This window comes from Ahaetulla prasina, chromosome 3 (assembly GCF_028640845.1).
Source record: "Ahaetulla prasina isolate Xishuangbanna chromosome 3, ASM2864084v1, whole genome shotgun sequence".
In the NCBI taxonomy this organism is placed as follows: Eukaryota; Metazoa; Chordata; class Lepidosauria; order Squamata; family Colubridae; genus Ahaetulla; species Ahaetulla prasina.
In genome coordinates, this window is record NC_080541.1 from 73,501,031 (window position 1) to 73,522,722 (window position 21,692).

Below are 21,692 nucleotides of genomic sequence, written 5' to 3' on the forward strand. Positions count from 1 at the left end.
CTATCTTCTTAGCTTTAAAAAGTGAATAAGAATCTCATTTGCCCAATAGATTTGGCCTGTTAAATATTTCGTTTTAAATGCATTTTAAATCTGGGATTTATATTGTGTATTTATGTGTTTTAAATAAGGCTGTAGTCCTTCGGGAGAAGGGCGGTATAGAAATTTAATTAATAATAATTTCCTTGCTTGAATAAATATGTGACACTAGAAAGAAAGCCAGTTCATGTGCATTAATAATCCTTGGTCTCAGGAAAGCTGATCCTTATTTTTGTCTGTGATCTAGAATTTCTTGATGAAATAGAAATTATTTTTGTACTGCTGAATACGTAGTAGAAGAGTATTTTTGTGGGGGAGGGGTCCTGGACTTGGGTTGCTAATATTGTAACTTGTCAGTTTTCATTAAGTTGTGTCTTTGGAAATACGTCTATTGCATTTTAAATAACATAGCCAAGTCCCATTCCCCACGCCACCCCACATTATTAACAGTATTTCCATTGTGTTGTTAGCTGTTGGAATAAGCCATGTGCAGCTTTCCAGGTATTGTATTCTATATCTCATAGCCCTGAAAGAATTTGGAGAGTAGTAAAGATTGATAGGAGTTGCACTCTTAATATCTGCTAGAGAAACAGTACACTGTCTATTAACATGGTAGCTATTTGTGAGTCACACATTTACAGGTGATAACAAAAAGTGGGTATCTCATAATAACTTACTAAAAGGCTTAGTAAAAGAGTAGACTTACTTTCAGTTTCTCCAGGCATTACTTTTTTTAATACAAATATGGCACTTTTTAAAATCCCTGTTCAGTTATGAAATTTACTATGTTTTAAAGCAGGGGTCTCCAACCTTGGCAACTATAAGCCTGAAGGACTTTAGCTCCCAGAGCAAAGCTGGCTGGGGAATTCTGGGAGTTGAAGTCCTCCAGGCTGAAAGTTGCCAAGGTTGGAGACCCCTGTTTTAAAGGACATCTTGATGCAAATGTAATGAGAAATCATGGGTTTTTTTGTATAGCGTACCAAAGGAAACTGAAAACTTTTGTTTATAATTTAAGTTAATTTTCCATTGATGCCAGCTAAAGAAAAGTAATTTGTTTAGGCCAGAGAAAGATAACCTGGCTACATGTCCAACTGTTCCCATTCTTCTGTTCTTACATATTCTCTTGCTTATTATGGCCTCAACTGTTGTTATCTCTTGCCATTTTCTTAAAAGGCCCCATTTCAGATGCATATATAAACTATGCCATCAGATTCTTTTGTTTGGCTTTAAGCAGATTCTATACTTTATGCTGGACTAGCATTTCATGCAAGGAATAGGCATCCATAGAATTGCAGTAAGAAAGACAGGTGGATCTGTTGTCTAAAGCACCAGGCTAGAAGAAGAAAAAAGACCCCATGGGTTCTAGTCCTGCCTTGGGCATAGAGCTAGATGGGTGATCTTAGGCCAGTCACTTTTTTCAGCCCTAGGAACAAGGCAGTGACAAACCATTTCTGAAACCTTGCCACGAAAACTGTAAAACTGTCCAGACAGTTGCCAGGAGTCAAAATTGACTTAAACAAAATTGACTTCCTCCCCTAAAAAAAACCTTATTACAAGATAGCAGTAAAAATTAAGTGGTTCCAATAACTGCAATATTGAGTGTCAGGGAAGAAGAATCTGAACCAGGTTTACCTCTCATGACTGCTGTGAGCATGGGAACATGGTTATTGAAACAATTGGGTATCGATTAAATGGTGAATGGTGCCTAATATTGTATCATAACCTTCATCATCTGTACTGTTTGATTATCTACAATACTAAGGGCATTAATTTATGATCATACTTTTTAATAGACTTCCCCTAAAGCATTGATTGAGGTTAAAGAGTAGTTATAATTAATGTAGATTACAAATAAATATTTTTAAAAAGCATTTTTTTAAAAAAAATCAATCGGCAAGAATTTATGAGGGATTGCTGCCACCTAGAGATCAAAAAGTTTGTTCCAATGTCAATAGGATTTCCTTGTTGCTCCATACAGCTAAACCCAATCCCTTCACTTTAGTATATTTGTGTGTGTGTGTGTGTGTGTGTGTGTGTGTGTGTGTGTGTGTGTGAGAGAGAGAGAGAGAGAGAGAGAGAGAGAGAGAGAGAGACTCTTAGATGAGAGTTTTAGTAGATACTTAATGTTAAATCAAGAAAAGAGATGATTTTTCTCTTGTGCATTTGTCAGAATGCAATTCTAAACACCACATTTCAGAAAGGCATTGACAACCTAAAGCATATAGTGTAGGAACCAGAAATTAAGAAAGAAATATCTGAGGATAGGTCAGAATATGTGGGGTATGGTATATTGGGAAGCTGAGCCAATTAACTCTAGAACCAGTTTTTGCTCTAGAGAAAATACCGTGAAAATAGTTTGCAACTCAAGAATTGCTAATCAATGGTTTTTCAATTAGGAGAACTCCCCACTCTTCTCCTTCCCATCTCTTGAAGTTTCTCTTCATCTCTGGAGAGCTGCCCCCGCCCCACAATGTTTATATAAGAATTTCAAACCTAGAGTTGTAGGACTTTCAAAGGAATTAAATATATCTTTAAACGTAAAAGAAGGTCGATATTAATTGAGTTTAATGTGTGTTAAAAAATAAACATAGTAAAAAATGTTTCTTTCTGCTCACTTTAGATCTATATAATGATATTTATTTCCAGGGACAGAGTTGCCCAATAGTTAACCTGAGAAAGCAAATGATATTACTTTCAATGAGAAGTGAAAGCTAAATGCATCCCTATTTGAATAGAATTTAGTTTCTTCATACAAGTTTGAAAGTTACATTTTAAATGGATTTGTGATTTTCTAAGACATTAATACTCAGATTGTGCCAATTGGGCATGCAGAATTCAAGAAGTTAGATGCTGATAATTTAATAGTGTTCTCATGCATTATATTAGCTCTTGCAATAGCAAACGATCAGGTTTCAGTCACTGCTGTTCTCAGTCCTTCAGAGAAGGTGAATGGGGAAAACGATCATTTCTGTTAGTGAAGAGAAGAGAATAAAATGCACTCTGAAAGTTGCTCTCTTAGATTCATAAGTGTTCTGGCAACATTGTAGGGTGTTGTCATTAACATAAAAGGGGACAACACAAATATTTCATCTGAAACAGTTTTTAAATGTTATTGGCTTCTAGGTCTGGCTGGCTTTGCTCGACTTTGCCCAGGAGACCAGTATGAGGTAAGTAACTTTGTAAATGTCATCTTCCATCATGCATTTCTTACTGTTCTCATGTCCTGTACAGCAAGAAAGGTCCCACTATTCTCTATTTATGGATGAATGCACTCTGAACAGTTCCCACATAAAGACTATGAGATTGGTCCCAGAGAGCTGATTGATGCCTTCCAAGATAACAACAGATCTTTCTTTAGCTTTGTCTTGGAAGCATGTCAGCAGTCTCTAAATATTTTATTCTTGGCATAGGTCCTTTCCCTCTTGTGGCTCTCAAATCTAACTAGGACAGGCTGAGTAGAGCAGATCAATAGTTAAGTCGACTGCCCCTTTTTTCCCCTCCAAAGACAGATATTTTATTTTACCAACAAGTAGTAAGGTAGAAATTTAGAACAAGAACAAAATCATATCTCTGGTCTGAATACTTTGTGATTCTGCATTTATGTGTCATGCTTCATGAAATAATATTTATGCTAACAACCTTGTGTAGCTATTATTTTTTATTTATTTATTAGATTATATTGCAACCCATCTCACTTTAAGGTGACTTTCTTTCTCTTCTTTGTGATGTACTAAGAATTCTATCCGGTTTTTTTCCCTTGGAAATATATGATTTGAATTATTTTCCAGTCCAAAACATAACCACTTCTGTAATGCACTGAAGTAAATCCGTTAGTTCTGTTGGGTTCTTCACTCATTGTAGTTGACAAAGTATGTATGAATACGATCAATGAGATCACGTTTTGTTTTCACAGATTTTCATGAGGTATGGCCGTCAAAGATGGAAACTAAAAGGCAAAATAGAAGTCAATGATAAGCAAAGCTGGGATGGAGAAGAAATGATCTTCCTTCCCCTTATTGCTGGGTTAATCTCCATTAAGGTATGATGTATTGTTTACTTATTAAATACATGGCCTGCCTTTCTGTTTACAACAGTTAAAACAAAATGCAAATATAAAAGGTGACCTCAAAATGGGTGAAGTTAAAATCAATTAACACTTAAATTGCTTTAAAAAATAAATGGATTTTCCTAAAATGGCTTTCCTAAATATAAATGTAATAGCAATAGGATTTAGACTTCTATACCGCTTCACAGTGCTTTACAGCCCTCTATAAGCGGTTTACAGAATCCGCATATTGCCCCCAACAATCTGGGTCTTCATATAGTAATATAATTATAATATTTTTATTTATTTATTTATTTATTTATTTGTCATAACAGCATACATAAGCATAAGCATGAATCAACTATATAACATATAAGCATATATATGAGTATAAGCATGTAATAACTATATAAATAGTTATAATGAAAGGAAACAGTAGGACAGGAATGGTAGGCACCTTTGTGCTCTTATGCACGCCCCTTATAGACCTCTTAGGAATGGGGTGAGGTCAATAGTAGACAGTTTTTGGTTAAAGATTTGGGGATTTTGAGTAGAGACCACAGAGTCAGGTAGTGTGTTCCAAGTATTAATAACTCTGTTACTGAAGTCATATTTTCTGCAGTCAAGATTGAAGTGGTTAACATTAAGTTTAAATTTATTGTTTGCTCTTGTATTGTTGTGATTGAAGCTGAAGTAATCTTCAACAGGAAGGCCATTGTCAGCCCTCTCAGGTAAATCAAACAGGAAACAGGACTAGGTGAACTAATTCTATTTATTGTAAGGCTACATTAACAGGATCTTGCAAATCTGAAAGTACAAACTTCCCAGCTGCCACTTTTAACTGCCTGAGCTATGAGGGCAGGTCTTTTCTCAGTTTCTTTCTCTGCTGTTCAGTGATTGCAGGCTCCTGCTTCTCTTATCTGATTGTTTCCTAGGCAGCATCTCCCCTCTTTCCTTAAAACCACTAATGCATTCCATTAGAAATATTAATCTATGGAGAATAAGCAATGTCATTCTGGTTTCCTTTAATTCACTAAATGTATTGATAATATTTTATATGCATCGACATATTTTACTGTGAAATTCTATTGAGAAAAGACTAGTCAGGGAAGGACACTGAGTGTTTGTAGCTTCATTTAGCTGGATCAGTTTGCTGTAATTTTCAAGCGATTACTTCCACTTGGGAATTTGTTCTTCTATACTGATAATTCTTGACTTATGACCATAATTGAGCCCAGAATTATGATTACGATTACGCAATTATTTAAGTCATTGCAGTAGTTGAGTGAGTCATCACCCTGTTTTTTCAGCATTTTTTCCAGCATTATTAAGTTTTCAATTTTTTAAATGATACTTTCAGTGGTTTTTATTTGAGTATAAAAGAGACTCTGCAATTTATATTTTTTCTTTCAAACTATTTTATTTTATTCTACCAGACTAATTAACAGAAGAAAAATTACATGTGTATTAACAATATAGTGGAACATCACTATTAATAATCAAAATAATATGTTTAAGAATTTTTGTTCAGTGACAACTAAAAAAACAATGACTTTTGTAGTGCCATAAGAGATTAAGTTTTTTATTTGCAAACTGTATCATCTGCATGTAAAGAGGAATATTCTTTATATGCTATTATTCAGGTAGATAAGTCAAGTAGCATTAGTGAAAGAAGAGTTAGAAATGGTGAGAATGTTTTGGAAATGGCAGTCATTAATATAATAATGAATGTCATATTCATGACCATTTATTATTATTATTTTATATAAAATCCAGCCACTTTTTTCCAGTTTTTAAAAACAGTACCTTTTGGCACTCTTTATGCCATAGTCTTACATACTAGATTTTCCCCCTATTCTTACTTCTTCATTCATTCATTAAAGTTTCCCACAAATAAATTATTATTCTTAGCTTCTATGACTCTGAACTGTATAAATAATGTATCATTAGTAATATATGGTAAGAAAACTGAGCTAAATGTATAAGTGATTTTCAGCTTTCTGTTTTATGGCAAAATAAAATACCATCCATGCTAGTATGAAGTCCTTTGTAAATCTGAAGCATTTTAGTATCCTTGTGATTTTCACATACTAATACACAATAATAACACATAAGTCGCAGTATTTCTTACTCTTCTGAACAAACAATATGGTCTTAGAAGGATTAGTATACAAAAAAGGTGAATATTTGATATCTGAAGATGCTACTGAAATAATGAGCTGTTAATTGACAATTATTTTGTTCCTAATTATTAACACTTAATTTATTCCAAAGGTCACAGAAGTTAAAGGTCTTGCCACTCATATTTTGGTTGGAAGTGTTACTTGTGAAACGAAAGACTTGTTTGCTGCTCAGCCTCAGGTTGTCGCTGTGGATATCAATGACCTTGGCACAATAAAGTTGAATCTGGAAATCACCTGGCAGTAAGTAAAGCTGGCTTTTTGGAGACCCATCATCATTTCAAATCAACTGTTGTTCCAGTAACAACAGCAACAGAAAATAAAATTATGGGATATACTTCTACTGAACTGGCACACTAGAGTGTTTAAAGAGCAAGATGGTATTGTAGGTTAATTTTGAGATGGCACCAACAGATAATATGTACTCTTCTGATATGAAAATGTGAAATGAAAATATATATACAAGAATGCTATTTTGTGAATCTGTTTTACAATGTACAGAACTTCACTAGAAAAAAGCTGAATTGCTCGTGCTGTAATATCTTACAGTGAAAGTGAAAAGAAAACCTTGTAATTCAGTAGAGTAACAGTTTAATGATGATTCAGTCTAATAATAGATTTATACTTTTGCAGTCCATTTGATGTGGAGGACATTACCCCATCAACAGGCAACACAAACAAAGCATCAGCTATTCAAAGAAGGATGTCCATTTATAGTCAAGGCACCCCAGAAACACCAACTTTCAAGGATCAGTCATTCTTTGTAAGTGATAGCAAAAACAATTAGTGGCTAAGTAGCATGATTTGCTCAATTTTGTTTGAGGTAACAAAAATAGAAGCAAAGGAAAAAGGGAGAATTGGCAACAGTTATTTTTTTCTATCCCTAGCCTATTTCTTGACCCAGTGGGGAGGGTCCTGTAAATGAAAGATACTTTCCATATGTGATATTATGGCTAATGTGAATCCTGCCATTTCTTTTTTTAGGAAAAAAGGTGTGAGTTACCCCTTATAGACAAAAGATCATTTTGGTGTGAGAAGATTCCATAAAAGCTCATCTAGTGTGGCTTTGATTCTGAAGATTTGCACTATATTTTCTTGTCGATCTATACTTTGTACACTTACAGTATGTTTAAAAGACAAAGTAGTCAACTAATTGCCCCATTTTTTGCCTTAACACTTCAAGAAATGGCGACATCCTCCACAAGACAGTCTCCACTCTGCCATTTTAGAGACTCTGCAGGATGCTTTCTTTGACAAGCTACGTCGTAGTCGCTCATTTAGTGATCTGCCATCTCTCAGGCGGAGGTCTAGAACAGGGCTAGAACAATATGTGAGTCCAGATGGTGTGATAAAATATCTTACTGCATTTCTCAAGCAGTTCCTCTGTTTTGATGCATGTCCTAAATCTGATATTTCTCTTTAAGATCTATCTTGTTTGCTGACTATTGAGCAAATAACTATCGGTTCAAGTTGCTTATGTAGTCAAATAAAACTCTGACTGGCTTTAGCTTTGCAAATTCTTTTTAGAGAAAAGGCTAAAATAAGAAAGCACTTATTATTTGAAATATTTTATGAACATATTTATATCTGCACATGGTTTGATAATTGTCCATATACTATTTTTGGCACGAGATTAAAAAAATAAATTCGATGCAGTCTAAAATGAAAAATTCACATTTTACCTCCATTGATTTCAGGCTGCAATATTGAAACTGCTTAATTACTCTTTGAGAAGTTATGTTTAAGGATTTGAAACTGTATTTCAGCATTGCTGAATAAAAGGACAAGATAATCCCCAGTACACTTACAGTGTAATCTACTATATTGTAATACCAATCATGTGATGTTCTCTTGGTATGCATTTTGTTTCTTCAGCTTACTTTCCCAACATAAAGTCTGATCAGCAGAATAAAAGATTATAATTTGTTCATAAAGAAAATGGGTTTGCAATGCTCAAAATGAGTTTGCAAACTTCATAATTGGTTTAGAACTTTTCTGTACACATTCTGGGCTACTTCTGATCCTTACTTTCTGGCTTTTGGACAGGGTTGTTTGTTTGTTTTTTGTATCTTCCTGTCACTTTAGAAAAATTCAGTAGCATAAAAGCTAAATGAATTTATTTCGTAATTCCAAATAGCCTAGTTTCATAGAAAGTAGCAAATTGTATCTTTTTAAAAAAATAATACTTAATGTCAGCTCAGTGAAATTTTAATTTTAACTGTTTTTATTATATTTGCAGTCAAATTTACCAGATGATGTTTTTGAAAATGGAACAGCAGAAAATGAGAAAAGTTCATTATCTTTCAGTTTCATTGACATTACCAGTGAACATTGTACTACATCATACAGTTCAACGGACTCATCCTCTACGATAGATAATTCCAATCCTGAAATTATTGCCACAATCCCAGATCCCAGTGGGAAAAGGTTATCCAAACCTGACACTGTGCACAATATTCATTCAAGGTGTGGGGACTCCACATCTGAATCCAACAACTTAATATCACAAGGGCATGGTGAAAATATGACCACAAATCTAGAATCTGAACTTTGCCAAAGTTCTCCTCATTTGAGAGGCAACAGTGTGATTTTAGCAAGTAGTGCCTCAGAGTCACTTCTTTCAGATACAGATGAGTTATCAGACGTCAAACCTGTAGAGCTGGATACATTTGAAGGCAATATCACAAAGCAGCTGGTTAAAAGACTGACATCTGGAGAGGGGCCAATGACACCTGAAAAATGTCATTGTGAGGGGTCAATTAGTGGAGAATCTGAAGGCTATAAATCATGTGTTGATGGAAGTCTAGAAGAAGCATTTCAGGGGCTTCTATTAGCTCTTGAACCTCATAAAGAACAGTTTAAAGAATTCCAGGAATTGGACCAAGGAATTGCACATCTAGATGAGATCCTAAAAGTAAGTTTAGTTTCAAATAAGAAATTTAATTCGTTGTGAATAGAAGAATTGTTATTATCTAATCTTCAGTAATAAAACTAATTGTTTAGATAGTAGCTTTCCTGATACCAAGAATCAGTTCACTGTTTACATTCAATATAAGAATGACCAAGAAAGAAACACAAAATGGAAGGGCCAGATCAAGTCTTAGTCTAATGAAATAATCCCAGAAAGCTATTACTGTTAAAATCTACAATATAGATATACTTTCTACATAACAAAACAAAGAAGCCTTAAATGGAACAATTATTAGATAAGCTGAAACAACAAAATTGTGGAAACTGATGAGTTCTGCCCTCCTATTCCAATAATATATGTAAGGAGGTACTGTAAGATCCACCAACTGAAATCTCAAAATCAGTCAGGTATGGATGGTCAAATTGAATTGAACTACAGTTTCCCCCCCGCTTGTTTAATCTAAATTGGTAGGTGGTTGGATTAATTTAAATCTGGTAAATTTAAGGACATGCTGATATAGTTTTCCTAATTGCAATACAGAAATGGTTTGTCAGTATTCTCTACTGCAAGATACTGTTTTTCAAGCATCTGTCCATAATTCTGTAATTTTTCTTGTGGCCTCTCATCGAAATATTAACCAGTTCCAATCCTGCTAATCGTTTAGTGCTTTGCTTGTTGTTTTTAAGATTAATTATTCCTCTGCTTATAGAAGAAAAGTTTGAATTTGAAAGAGATTTTAAATTTTCCTTTCTCTTCCCTTTTAATTTGACGTAACATGACTGACAGTTAAGTAATTTCATGTTCTGTTTTCACATACAGCAATATGCAGAACTAAGTCTTGGTTCCATGTCATAATAAATTGGCATGCCAAATGAACCAGTGACAAATTGAATTAGTGATTTCATTGTGGAAATGCTTCTTATATAGTCGAATACTACAGGGAGCACGATAACGTACCACTCATTATCATAAAGCTATTTTATTAAGGTATCTGTTTATAAATTGAATAGTTTAATTATAGATGTTAATAGAGAAATATCTGGAGATAATGCTTGGCATTTTTTTACATTTCTATAAATTTTAATTCATTTTTGTAATCCATTTCATCCCATTTAATTGAAATGTATATTTATTGTACAATGCAGTCGGTCAATGTCCTGTTGATAGTCAAGTCAGTGAATATTTTGGATATTATTATATTGCAATATTGATGTTTGAATAGCTCCTGAACTTCATTTTTAGATTAGTGTTACAGAAGCTTTTCAATGCACACACTTTTTGCCAGATTTATAATTAGCCACTTTGATGGAAATGCATTAGCACTTCATTGGATAATCTTGGGTTAAATTTGTACTCATGTAACACTTTGATTTCAACTAAAATGTACTATAGTAATTACACAGAATATGACAGCTCTGATAAAAACCATTAAATGTTACATTTACACTCTTCAGTATATGTTACCATATATAGCTTTGTTTGTACAGGAAATGTAATTTTTAAAATTACTTTTATTAAATAGTTTTAAAACACTAAATAATTGAGTTTCTGATCTTCATTTTCTTCAGCATATTTAGTGCAAAGCTGGTAGGTTTCTTTTTTTTTTACTTACATCACTCTTTTAAAGCCAATTTTTTTTTGATAGCTTACAACAATATTAAATCACAATTTTATAATTTGTTAAAAACTAATTAAAATAAAATATATAAAAAGTAAAAAAATATACATTCAGTATTTAATAAAGCAACGAACTTAATCATATCTTTTGAAGTTTGAATTCTTAAATTTTATTTCGTTTTCAGACTCCTTGAGCTGTCATTTTGACGGGAGTAACAGCCCTAACCCTTGGTTTGTTTAATAAAATGCATATATCCATGCAGAAACAGATAAAAGCATATTTTAAGTTTCTTACGCACATACACACACATCTTGTATGTGCCTCTGTGTGTGAGTGTGTATTTGATTTGAAAGCCAACCATTACAATTTTGGAAATAACTGACAGTGATCAGATGCAAAATGTTGACAATTTTTTTCCACTTAGTGTAGGAATTTTTAAGTCTTTTGTTTAAAATGTACTGTAAAATGTATTAATAAATGACATGTATAAAAGAGGGCTTAAGATATGAGCCTGTCAGTTTCAGTTTCAGTTCCATCAGGCCATCAGTTTCAAATGTGGATAAAAGCACATTTTCTTCTAAATTTACGGTAATGTAAGGATTACTTATTATCATGGACAGCAGTTGTCATGACATTGGGGGTTAGGCATGTTAGTTTAACCTTATTTTATTTGCTGCTTTATTTAATATATATTAAACAGTCTTCAACTTATATCCATTTGTTCAAACTTGTGTCCGTACTGAACAAAGGGGACTTACAACTGGTCCTCAGAGTTCTCTCTATCCCACCATCTTTACAATCACATGAGAGCAGTTACTGACATTCTCTGCTGGCTTCCCACAAACAAAATCAAATGGTAGGCAGACAGGAAGTTGGAAGGTCTTTGCTTAACAACAGCAATCTGGGACTACTGGAACTGCTATCACTAAGTGAACAAGAGAGAGAGAGAGAGAGAAAAAAGTGGCACCCATCACATGACATCACATTTTACAATTGTATCATTTAACAATCTTCTAATCTTATGGCTATTTTAACTCAAGGACTACCTGTGATTTATACCCCAATGGACTCAATAGGGTTCAGGTGGGCTATGTAAGATTGGGTCTGGATTGAACTATATCTAACCCAGGGCTGTCAAATTCACAGTGTGTGGGCCAGATGCATCACGTGCTGGCCACGGCCACGTCCAGTTTAGTGAAGGGGAAAAAAATCATGATACGTCATGTGATGACGCCGTGACGACACAAGTTTGACATCCCTGATCTAACTCTAAGTACAGTATTTTCAAAAGGCAAATAATCCCTTTTTGGAATTTCCTCATCACATCTCAGTTGACCCAGTGAGCAATTCAGGGAAGTGAATTACTTAGTGTTTTCTCAGGGTAGGGCTTTTTCAATAATGGAAATCTCAGTTCATTTAGATCTGATTTTCCTAAATCTCATCACAACTGCATCTATTGTTTAAATAAATTTCCATAAGCTAAATCCTCCTCTGTTCTCAAAGTACATGAAAAGTGAAATCCTAAAACCTGGAAATTAAATAATGGGAGGACAAGCCAAACAAGCCAACTGTAGGAGATCATTGGTGGATTTGAAGAAAAACTCTCACACCCAATTTACCTGGAATATTCTTGAAACCAAACCATTTTGAATGGCTAAACTATTCTTCACGTATTGTTTTGGTTTTGTTCTTGCAGTGCAGACCAGTAGTAAGTCACAGCAGGTCATCCAGCTTAAGCCTAACAGTTGAGAGTGCGCTGGAAAGTTTTGATTTCCTCAACACTTCTGACTTTGAGGATGAAGGTGGTACCGATGAGTTTTGTGGTGGTGCTCGTGGCGCAGACTCTGTGTTCTCAGATACTGAAATTGAGAAAAACAGGTAAGAATGCCAGCATTGAATGCTTCTCAGGTTTATTCCTTTCTGCCAAGAATAGTATGTAGTGATCATTCAAGAAAGATGAAATGTAATATTAGAGCCCCTAGATAAGTAATTTTTGACAGAATGTTGTTAGCAGAACAGATTATAGGGATTCCAGATACGTTCCTTTTGTACTTGTAAACTGAGACATTCTACATTCGTTCAAAATGAGGTACTGAAAGGGAAAAAGAATATGGTAATATTTTTCTTTATTTATCAGATTATATGTACATAATCCATTGCCTCATTTCTATATTGTAGGATGTAGAATCAGGTTTCACTTACTTCATAATCCCTATGCCTGGGAGAACAATGAAGCTCAGAATAAATTTGATCTCAGAGGATAAGGTGTTCCGGGGGCAGGTACCACCACAGGAAGGGCACATTTTCTGGATCTCACAAGATGACATTCTGTAACTGATGGGGACCAAGGCACGATCTTCCTGCTTGATCTAATAGACTGGATAGAGACCACTCCCCACTTCATTGGAAAAAAGGGGGGGTCTTGTACAGCTTCATGTGGTATGGCACCCTTCCTGGACTGGAAGCCATTGTTCGTGGTCATACATTTCAGTCCCCAGCAGAATGGCCTACTATAATGCATTCGGCATGGGACTGATCTTGAAGAACATCTGGAAGCAGCAATTGGTCCAGAATGCAGGGCCAGGAGCAATTACTGATGTTTTCCAATGAAGTCGAGAGAGGGTTGAGGCATTTGTAGCACCTCACAAAAGCAGGCATTGCAGGCTATACCTTTCCTAGCAATGTGATGGGTATCTACGCCAGGGGATGGAGGAAAATGGGGATAAAACTTTGCCCCCACATGAACTCCCAAAGTTGATGTAGCAGGGTCCCATAATTGATGATATTGGAAGTTGCTGAGAGGTCAAGATTTCATTAATTTTTTTTTAAAAACCCTTGACTTAAATTAGTTAGTAGACTGAAATAGATGTTTGAACAAAGATTTTTGTATGCTGTGAATAAAGGAAACAGAAATTTGGTGTTTGTTCTTTGTAAATCAGTTATGATTTCCTTTCCAACAGATTCTCCCTCACGCTTAGTTTTTAATTTTTTTTTTAGCTGGACAATTAATCACATGTCAGGAAAGGACTGACATATTACATCTTAATTGTATAACTTTTGAAAACCACAAATCTATAATTCAGTTATATCCACAGAGCAGTTTGGCAAAGGATGTTGTCAACAAAGCAAGGTGAAAAGAAAAAATAAAGGAAAAGAAAAGCTATAGCAAAGGTTGATTTCAAAGACTTCTTAGGAAGACTTCCTTACAAAAAAGTGATTGTTTCAAAGAAACAAGTAGGCTAGTGTGGTAACGATATATCCTTTAAATGCAGACACTTTTTTGGCACTTTTTACCTAATGCTACTGCCAATTTGAGATACAATGTATTCATTAAAAGGTTACTGGCCTATGAAGAGCTGTTTGGTTACAGGAGAGTGCTTTCAACAATTTCTCTTGTGCATTGCTTACATGAAAAGAAAATCAAACTGCCCACTTACCTCCCAGCTTGAACAGTTACAGGTCAGAACACCCAGAAGGCAGAGGGCATCTCAGCGAAGCATTGACAGAAGACACAGGAGTTGGAACCAGTGTGGCTGGAAGCCCTCTGCCATTGACCACCGGAAATGAAAGCCTTGATATCACCATAGTCAAGCACTTGCAATATTGCACACAGCTTATCCAGGTATCCCATAGGGTTACATGTTTTTTAAGAGATTATTAAGATTCATCTGCTCTTGTTTTCTGTGTTGTGTACACAACCTTGTTGGTTGGAACTTAATTTCCTTTGTATCCTTGCATAAGCATAAGGCAAAAAGGACAGACTCTGCAGTTGGGAGGCGGGGGAAGAGGACTGTGCTTGTCCAAAGAAGCCATAGAATGTGAAAAGGTTTTTTTATCCAGAAAAAACTTATTTCTCTTCAGATGTTTCCAACTAGAGATGAGGGCCCAAACTTTATTGCTACTCTCCATGACAGAAGGGGGGAACTGTGGCCCTTTTACAGGGGTGAAATGTAATTTTTTTTACTACCGGTTCTGTGGGCGTGGCTTGGTGGGGGGGAATGTCACTGGGTGGGGGTGGCCAACTTTAAAAAAAAAAACTTTTAATTTTTTTCTACAATCTCTTTGGCCAAAGAGCTTGTAGAAAAAATGCTTTGAAAGGATTCTGACGATCCCAGGTGAGTTGCCTGATCGCCAGAACCCTTTAAAAGCTTTTTTTTACAGCCTCTTTGGCCAAAGAGCTTGTAAAAAAATGCTTTAAAAAGGTTCTGACAGTCCCAGCTGAGCTGCGCGATCATCAGAGGCTTTTTTTTTTTTTACTTTTAAAAGCATTTTTTCGGCTGAAGAAAAAATGCTTTTAAAGGTTAAAAAAAAAACCTCTGATGATCATGCGGCTCAGCTGGGCATGCGGGGGTGGGGAAGGGGGGGCAGGGATTTTTGCTACTGGTTCTCCGAACCACCCGCCGCTATCGCTACTGGATTGGGCGATCTGGTCTGAACCGGAAGCATTTTACCCCTGCCCTTTTATGACTTGTGGACTTCAACTCCCAGAATTCCTGAGCTATGCTGGGCCATAAAAGTCCACAAGCCATAAAAGGGCCATAGTTCCCCACCCCTGCTCCATGCCAATCTCCATTTTGCCTCTCATCCCATGTTCTCCATATATGATTTTATTTTATCATAGTCCACTTGAACCTGAATAGAACTGTTCACTCTTTGCTGTTCAATGTGGCATGGTCTGGTACCAAATTGGTAATAGTACATTGACACTATAGGAGATAGAAGCTATATAGACTCATCTGATCCAGACTTCTTGACGCACTTTGAGCTTTCATAAATTGTTTGAAAAATAAAAACAGGGTTTTAACTGCGCAGAAAACCTAATGAGATGACTAGGTTTTAAGTTAGACTTAAATTGAAGATGTAAATTTATATACTTCATAGTACTCCTGAAGGGAATGAGACATATTTCCAAATAAGTCAAAATTGAGCAGTTTGGTCTAGTGGTTAAAGCACCAGGCTAGAAACCTGGTGCCCATGAGTTCTAATCCCACTTTAGGCATGAAAGCCAGCTGGATGACTTTGGGTCAGTCACATTTTCTCAGCCAATCTATCTCACATATGTGTTGTTGTAAGGAAAATAGGAGGAAAAAGGAGTATTACACACAATATGTTCACTGCTTTGAATTGTTTATAAAAACAATAAAGGCAGGATATAAATAATAACGTAAAATAAATATTTGTTTTGGTCACTGATCAGCTTAAATTCATATAAAAAGCATAATTCCCTCTCCCTCCCAGGAATTGTTCAAGTGGATTATTGTGCATTTGCTGAGATTAAAATAATGGAAGTATTTCTCCCCACCCTCCAATTTTTTGTGTATAGTAATTATAAAAGTAAGGTTTTCTTTCTCTGAAGTAAATATGTCATATTCAGAGGAAAATATGGCATATTCAGAATAGTGAAATAAATCTGTTTACTGTGCTTCATCTACTTTGCTCAGAAAAGAGATCACTACTAGAGAAACATACTAAATCCTCTATTAAGATTAAAGGCACATATTCTCAAAGTCAAAATAATAGAATCCAATACACAATCCAATATAGCTGGTTACCAATTAACAGAAACATATCACATTTAATCCCATTTTTAAAGTGTATGATAAAGATCATGTTTGTAAAATACATAAAATAATAACATTCTTTGATAAATTTGCATTCGTTCACATTTGGAATTTTGACCTAATTAATGATGGTTCTGTATGAGGAATATTTACACTGTTCTTTCCTATTTTACCAGCAAATTGTATTCTCTAGCAGAACTCCCTTTGTCACAAGGTCTCTTCTGGATAAACTATCCCAACAAATTTTAGTGATTGAGAATCTTGCAGAGATCAGCAGTGAGATCCTGGGAAGCTTCAGACCTATAAGTGAAGGTGAGAAATAGCATAGACAATATTCATGTGAATATATGATTATGTATTTCTGTTTCTTACCCTATACTATGCAGTACTTTTCTGTGCATGTTCAAATCTACTCTTTTAAGGCTGCTGTTGTACAATTATTTATTCAGTGTAAGCCTGATTAAATACCATGAACTTTGTTTTAAGTAAACCTATTTGGGAATAGGCTATAAAGCAGTGGTTCTCAACCTTTATATTGCTGCGACCCCTTTAATACAATTCCCCACGATGTGGCAACCCCAACCATAAAATTATTTTCGTTTTGAATTTATCGCGCCTGAAGCCGTATTGGCTAGCGATCTGAAATGCTTGCGATTGCCTTGAGGACGGAGGCATTAAAGCGGAGACTCCTCCCCTATTAAGTTTATAGCACCTGAAGCCAGATTAGGCTAGCGATTGGGAGTGATTGCAGCTGGCTTGAGAGGGAGACATCAGAGCAAAGATTTATCCTTGATGAACGTATCTTTTCTTTTATGTGCACTGAGAGCATATGCACCAAGACAAATTCCTTGTGTGTCCAATCACACTTGGCCAATAAAAATTCTATTCTAAAAATTCTATTCTATTTTTTAATTCATCACGCTGAAGCCAAATTCGGCTAGCGATTTGAAGAGCCTGCAGCTGGCTTGTGGAATCAACCATTGGAGTGCGATTCTTCGACTCACAAGTATACTTCCCATATTTCCGATGGTCTTAGGCGACCCCTGGCAAATCGTCATTCGACCCCCAATGGGGTCCCGACCCACAGGTTGAGAACAGCTGCTATAAAGTTTCAGCCCTTGCAGATTTCTTTGATGAAAAGTATTAATTAAACCAGGGGAATATGTAGAAAATCAAGCTGGATGAAAAAGGACAGTAGCTCAGGCAAAGAACAGTGCTCTGCACATGCCAATTATCCTGGGCACAGAATTCCAAGTTATTACAAGGAAGGATATGAGGGAAAAACAGTTTAAAGCCGCTGGGAGTTGTTGTCTGAAGAGCAGCAAAGGCAAGCAACCCCTCTCCTAGTGAACATTCTTCTAGCATGACATTTTAACTTCAATAGATCCATTAGCCAAGCTAGGGAATTCTGGGAGTTGAAGTCTACCCATTTTAAAATTGCTGAGGTTAAGAAACATTGACCTAGATCCTATTGTTATCTTTCCAGTCAAATAACATTATTTTTGTTCCATTTTCCAAGTAAATATAACCCTCTACTAATTTCTCCCCATTTCTTTTCAATATAGAGCTGATTATTGTCCAATTTTAATTTATACTAAATAATTCACTATTATGGTATTCTTTTCCATTAGCAATTCCAGAATTTCAGAAAAAGATATCCCTCCTTTCTTTCTGGAATAAGTGTACCAATTCTTCTGGGTTGTATCATACCTCTGCAGACAAAATGATCAAACAATTGGATATCACTTTTTCTACAGTGGTGAATGGCGAATGTCCAGGACTTTCAGAAACAGGTACAGTTACCTAATGTACTTCCAGAAAAAGCGGTTGCAAAGATTACTAGATTATTAGATTCACAAGAAAGCAGGATTTCCTGCTTTCTAGCAATTTTAAATCGTGCGGCACAGCTGATTATCAGAAATACCAGTTCGGAGGAATTTATAGCTTTTTTTTTTTACTACTGGTTCGCCTGAACTGGTGGTTTTTATCACTACCAGTTCACCTGAACCGGTGCGAACCGGTAGCATTTCACCACTGGGCATGGACCTTTAACACTCTTATAAGAATTTTGTCCAAAATTTAACTAAAAACCTAGTTTTAAAAGTTGCTATTTAAATAAATTATTTTGAGTTTTTTAAGCAATAAAATTTTTCGGTGAATTCATGTCATATAATACCAGTAGCCTATTTTCTTTCCATTTGTTCTATTCGGGTATGATAGAAATATAATGACTTTTGAATTGAGTGTCATTGTAGAGCAGAGGTATCAATCAGTTTCCCAGAGATTGCCAGTATTCTACAGTTTTCATAATCTGTAATCATTGTCATACTGACGGATTCTTTCTGGAAATTATAATTCTAAATTTCTAGAAAATATGAAGTGGTTTTTTTTTCTAAAACACATTACCCTTTCTAAAAATGACTTGGCTCCAGTAATTTTATGTTGCTCTTATTAATGAGAGTTCATTTGCTAACTAATATTTTTATCTGATTGTATGCAGTGTTCAGAACTTTGATTTCTCATATCTTGGACCGTGCAGAACCTCTCCTCTTTTCCAGTCTGCCCTTGGAAGTCATAACAGTTTTTCAGTATTACAACTATTTTGCTAATAAAAATGTTAGTGATCTGGCAAACTATTTGCTTCAGCTTACAAGAGAAGGTAAGAAACAGGCTCTTCAGAAGTTCAAATTCAATAATGCAGCAATACTTTTAGTAGGAACAACTAAAATGATAGAAAAACAACTGAAAGTTGTTGAGGACTCAAGAACATTTCAGAAGTGTTCTATACCAAAGACAGATTTTTTTGGTAGAGTGTTCTTCATCATTTTGTTCTATACAAAAAAGAGGGTGTAAAATACAAATTAAGCCATGTGTTTCAGCCATGAAATCTACAGTTTGGTGCTGGAGACTGTAGATTGCAGTCTACCAGCAGTGGTAGTAATATAGATAGTTCATTCCCACATATTTAAAATTATTCTACACTTCACAGATAATGTTGGATATTTGCAGGATATTTCAAATGCATCTTTTAGTCTAATCTGTTAACTTCTAAAAAGGGACAAATTGTTAAATGTCTTTGTTTTTTAGCTTTAATGGTACAAACTCTACAGTCTTTAAGGGATGAAAAGTTCTTGCAGAATAAGGCCAATTTAACTTCCATCAGTCTCTCACCTCAACAAGAAGTGCTGAAATCTTTGGCTGTCCTTTTGACTGAAAATAAAAAGGAAACCTATGAAGCTGTGGTAACAATATTGTCAGCTGCAGCAGCAGAAAACAAACACTTCAGGGAAAAGGTAAGTGTTAGAGGCAAAATTATTATTATTATTAGGCAAAAGTAGAATTACCAGATTTTATATGTGTTTAAACATCATGCTAAATGATAGTTTGAACCTGGTTTATTGAACAATTGCAGTTGGCTGGATTTATATTAACATGCATGTACTACAGCTAACTAACCCAATAGATTTCTCTCTCTCTCAGTAGCTTGTTTATTTTTCTAGTTAGCACAGAATTTGGAAAAATAGGAGCCACTTATTGCATTTCTGACTTTCAGATAGATTTCAAATGGTGCCATTAGAGGCATATAGACAAATTAGCCATTGTTATATTATAACTTGGTGTCTCTCGTGGCACTAAATGTAAATGTTGTACCTTGATGAACGTATCTTTTCTTTTATGTACACTGAGAGCATATGTACCAAGACAAATTCCTTGTGTGTCCAATCACACTTGGCCAATAAAATTCTATTCTATTCTATTCTATTCACTACTCAGATTTTCAGTAGCTATATGAAACTGCTGAGTATCTACTAATATGCTAATAATACCCAATTGATTTCTTTATAATATCTTGAGATAATAATGGAGCTTCTCTGAATGCCTATGTACTATTGATATTGGACTAGATGAGAGATAATAAATTGAAGGTGACTACCAATAAAAACCAGAACATAGTGCTAGATCTCGTTGCTCATTGTTTCAGGGAGATGGTAAATCTTTCAGTAGAAGAAAGTGTGATTTTGGATCTAGTTCCTTCTAAGCCTTTCCATGTTGATGTGATAGCCAGAAATCATCCTGCACATCCTGCTTTTTGCTCTCAGCATCAGTGAGATGCAGGCCAGATTGCCTGAAGTGAATGGGAACATGTTGTGGAGCATGACCAACACTAGGATACTTTGGGGATGGGCAGGTTGGCAGGCTATGTTGTGCTGGGATATTGGTAGCAGTTACAGGGTGGGAGGGAATGCTCTGGGAAGACTGGTGGAGATAGATGGTCCAGTGGGGTATATACCATGCGGGGAGTAGCTGAGGGGTAAGAGACAACAATGCACAACAGCCTTCTCTTCCTCCAGTTTGCAAGGCTGGCTTTTTCCTGCTCCTCAACCTCCCTAACTCCTTTTGCCTAGAATAGCCTCACTTTAGACCAGGCACAGACCCAAACATTCAAAACAAATGTTGTGGTTGGGCATGACCTCAAAGCGGCTTTCCCACATGTAGGATGATGCTTCATTCATAGAATATTTACACATCTCTGATTGCATCCTACACAGGAATGGTTGTGGCAGGAAGTAAAAACTTTTGTGGTAATTGGTTGCCTCTCCCCCCCCCCTTACCTAAACAATCAATGCTCTCCTTTCAGAGAGATGAATACTGCTTTGTTTTTTATTTGGTGAATTTATTTTTCTAAGCAGAAGATTATTTGTTTTAATATATATATATTGCTGTTGTTCTGAAAGGGTGTTGCTCCGCAGTCTCACGGTCTCTCTTTTTCTTCCAGGCTTTAATTTATTACTGCGAGAGCCTTGCCCAGCCCAGCCTCCATCTGCAGAAGGCTGCTTGCTTGGCCTTGAAATGCCTTCAGGTAAACTTCTGCCTTCTTGACTTTCCCATGAACTACAAAAGGCCAAGCCAAAACAAAAAAAGAAAACCCAACCACCAGAGGTTTCAATAACTCCTCTTGAATACACAACAAGAAGAGCACTGTTCTCTTGAATCGGCTGTCCAGATATTACTTTACCAAAATAGGAGGGGTTTGATGCATATAGTCTAACAATACATTTGGAAAGCGGGCTTTACTCTCTGATTCATATTGTATGATGATTAAAAGAACATGGGAAGGTGCTATTTGGCTGGGTAAGGTTTTCCCATGTGCTGTGTATGCATTCATATTTCCATTACAAAAAAAAAAAATCTAAGTCTTGAATCCTATTTTTCCTCAATATTTTTATTAGTTTATCAGAATATAAATACAAAAATACAAAGAAAAATGAAAATAATGGGAACATAGGAGAGGAAAAGGAGAAGAGGAAAAAGCGTAAGGGGAAAGAAGAAATAGAAAAAG

General features: G+C 35.6%; 1 protein-coding gene across 6 annotated transcripts in view; it reads left to right on the top strand.

The window, feature by feature from the left end:
* The window catches only part of RIPOR2 (RHO family interacting cell polarization regulator 2), a 77,058-nt gene that overhangs the window by 50,396 nt on the left and 4,970 nt on the right, over positions 1-21,692 (top strand). For 3 of the 6 annotated variants that reach the window (XM_058177691.1, XM_058177694.1, XM_058177696.1), the window contains 12 exons: positions 3,160-3,203; positions 3,950-4,075; positions 6,356-6,504; positions 6,895-7,024; positions 8,501-9,175; positions 12,487-12,668; positions 14,235-14,412; positions 16,528-16,663; positions 17,983-18,144; positions 18,852-19,010; positions 19,439-19,644; positions 21,129-21,212. In XM_058177691.1, the coding sequence (XP_058033674.1) occupies positions 3,160-3,203; positions 3,950-4,075; positions 6,356-6,504; positions 6,895-7,024; positions 8,501-9,175; positions 12,487-12,668; positions 14,235-14,412; positions 16,528-16,663; positions 17,983-18,144; positions 18,852-19,010; positions 19,439-19,644; positions 21,129-21,212 (2,231 nt within the window). Of the gene's footprint in view, positions 1-3,159; positions 3,204-3,949; positions 4,076-6,355; positions 6,505-6,894; positions 7,025-7,444; positions 7,592-8,500; positions 9,176-12,486; positions 12,669-14,234; positions 14,413-16,527; positions 16,664-17,982; positions 18,145-18,851; positions 19,011-19,438; positions 19,645-21,128; positions 21,213-21,692 lie in introns of all 6 variants that reach the window. The other 3 variants (XM_058177697.1, XM_058177693.1, XM_058177692.1) reach the window with 3 other exon arrangements.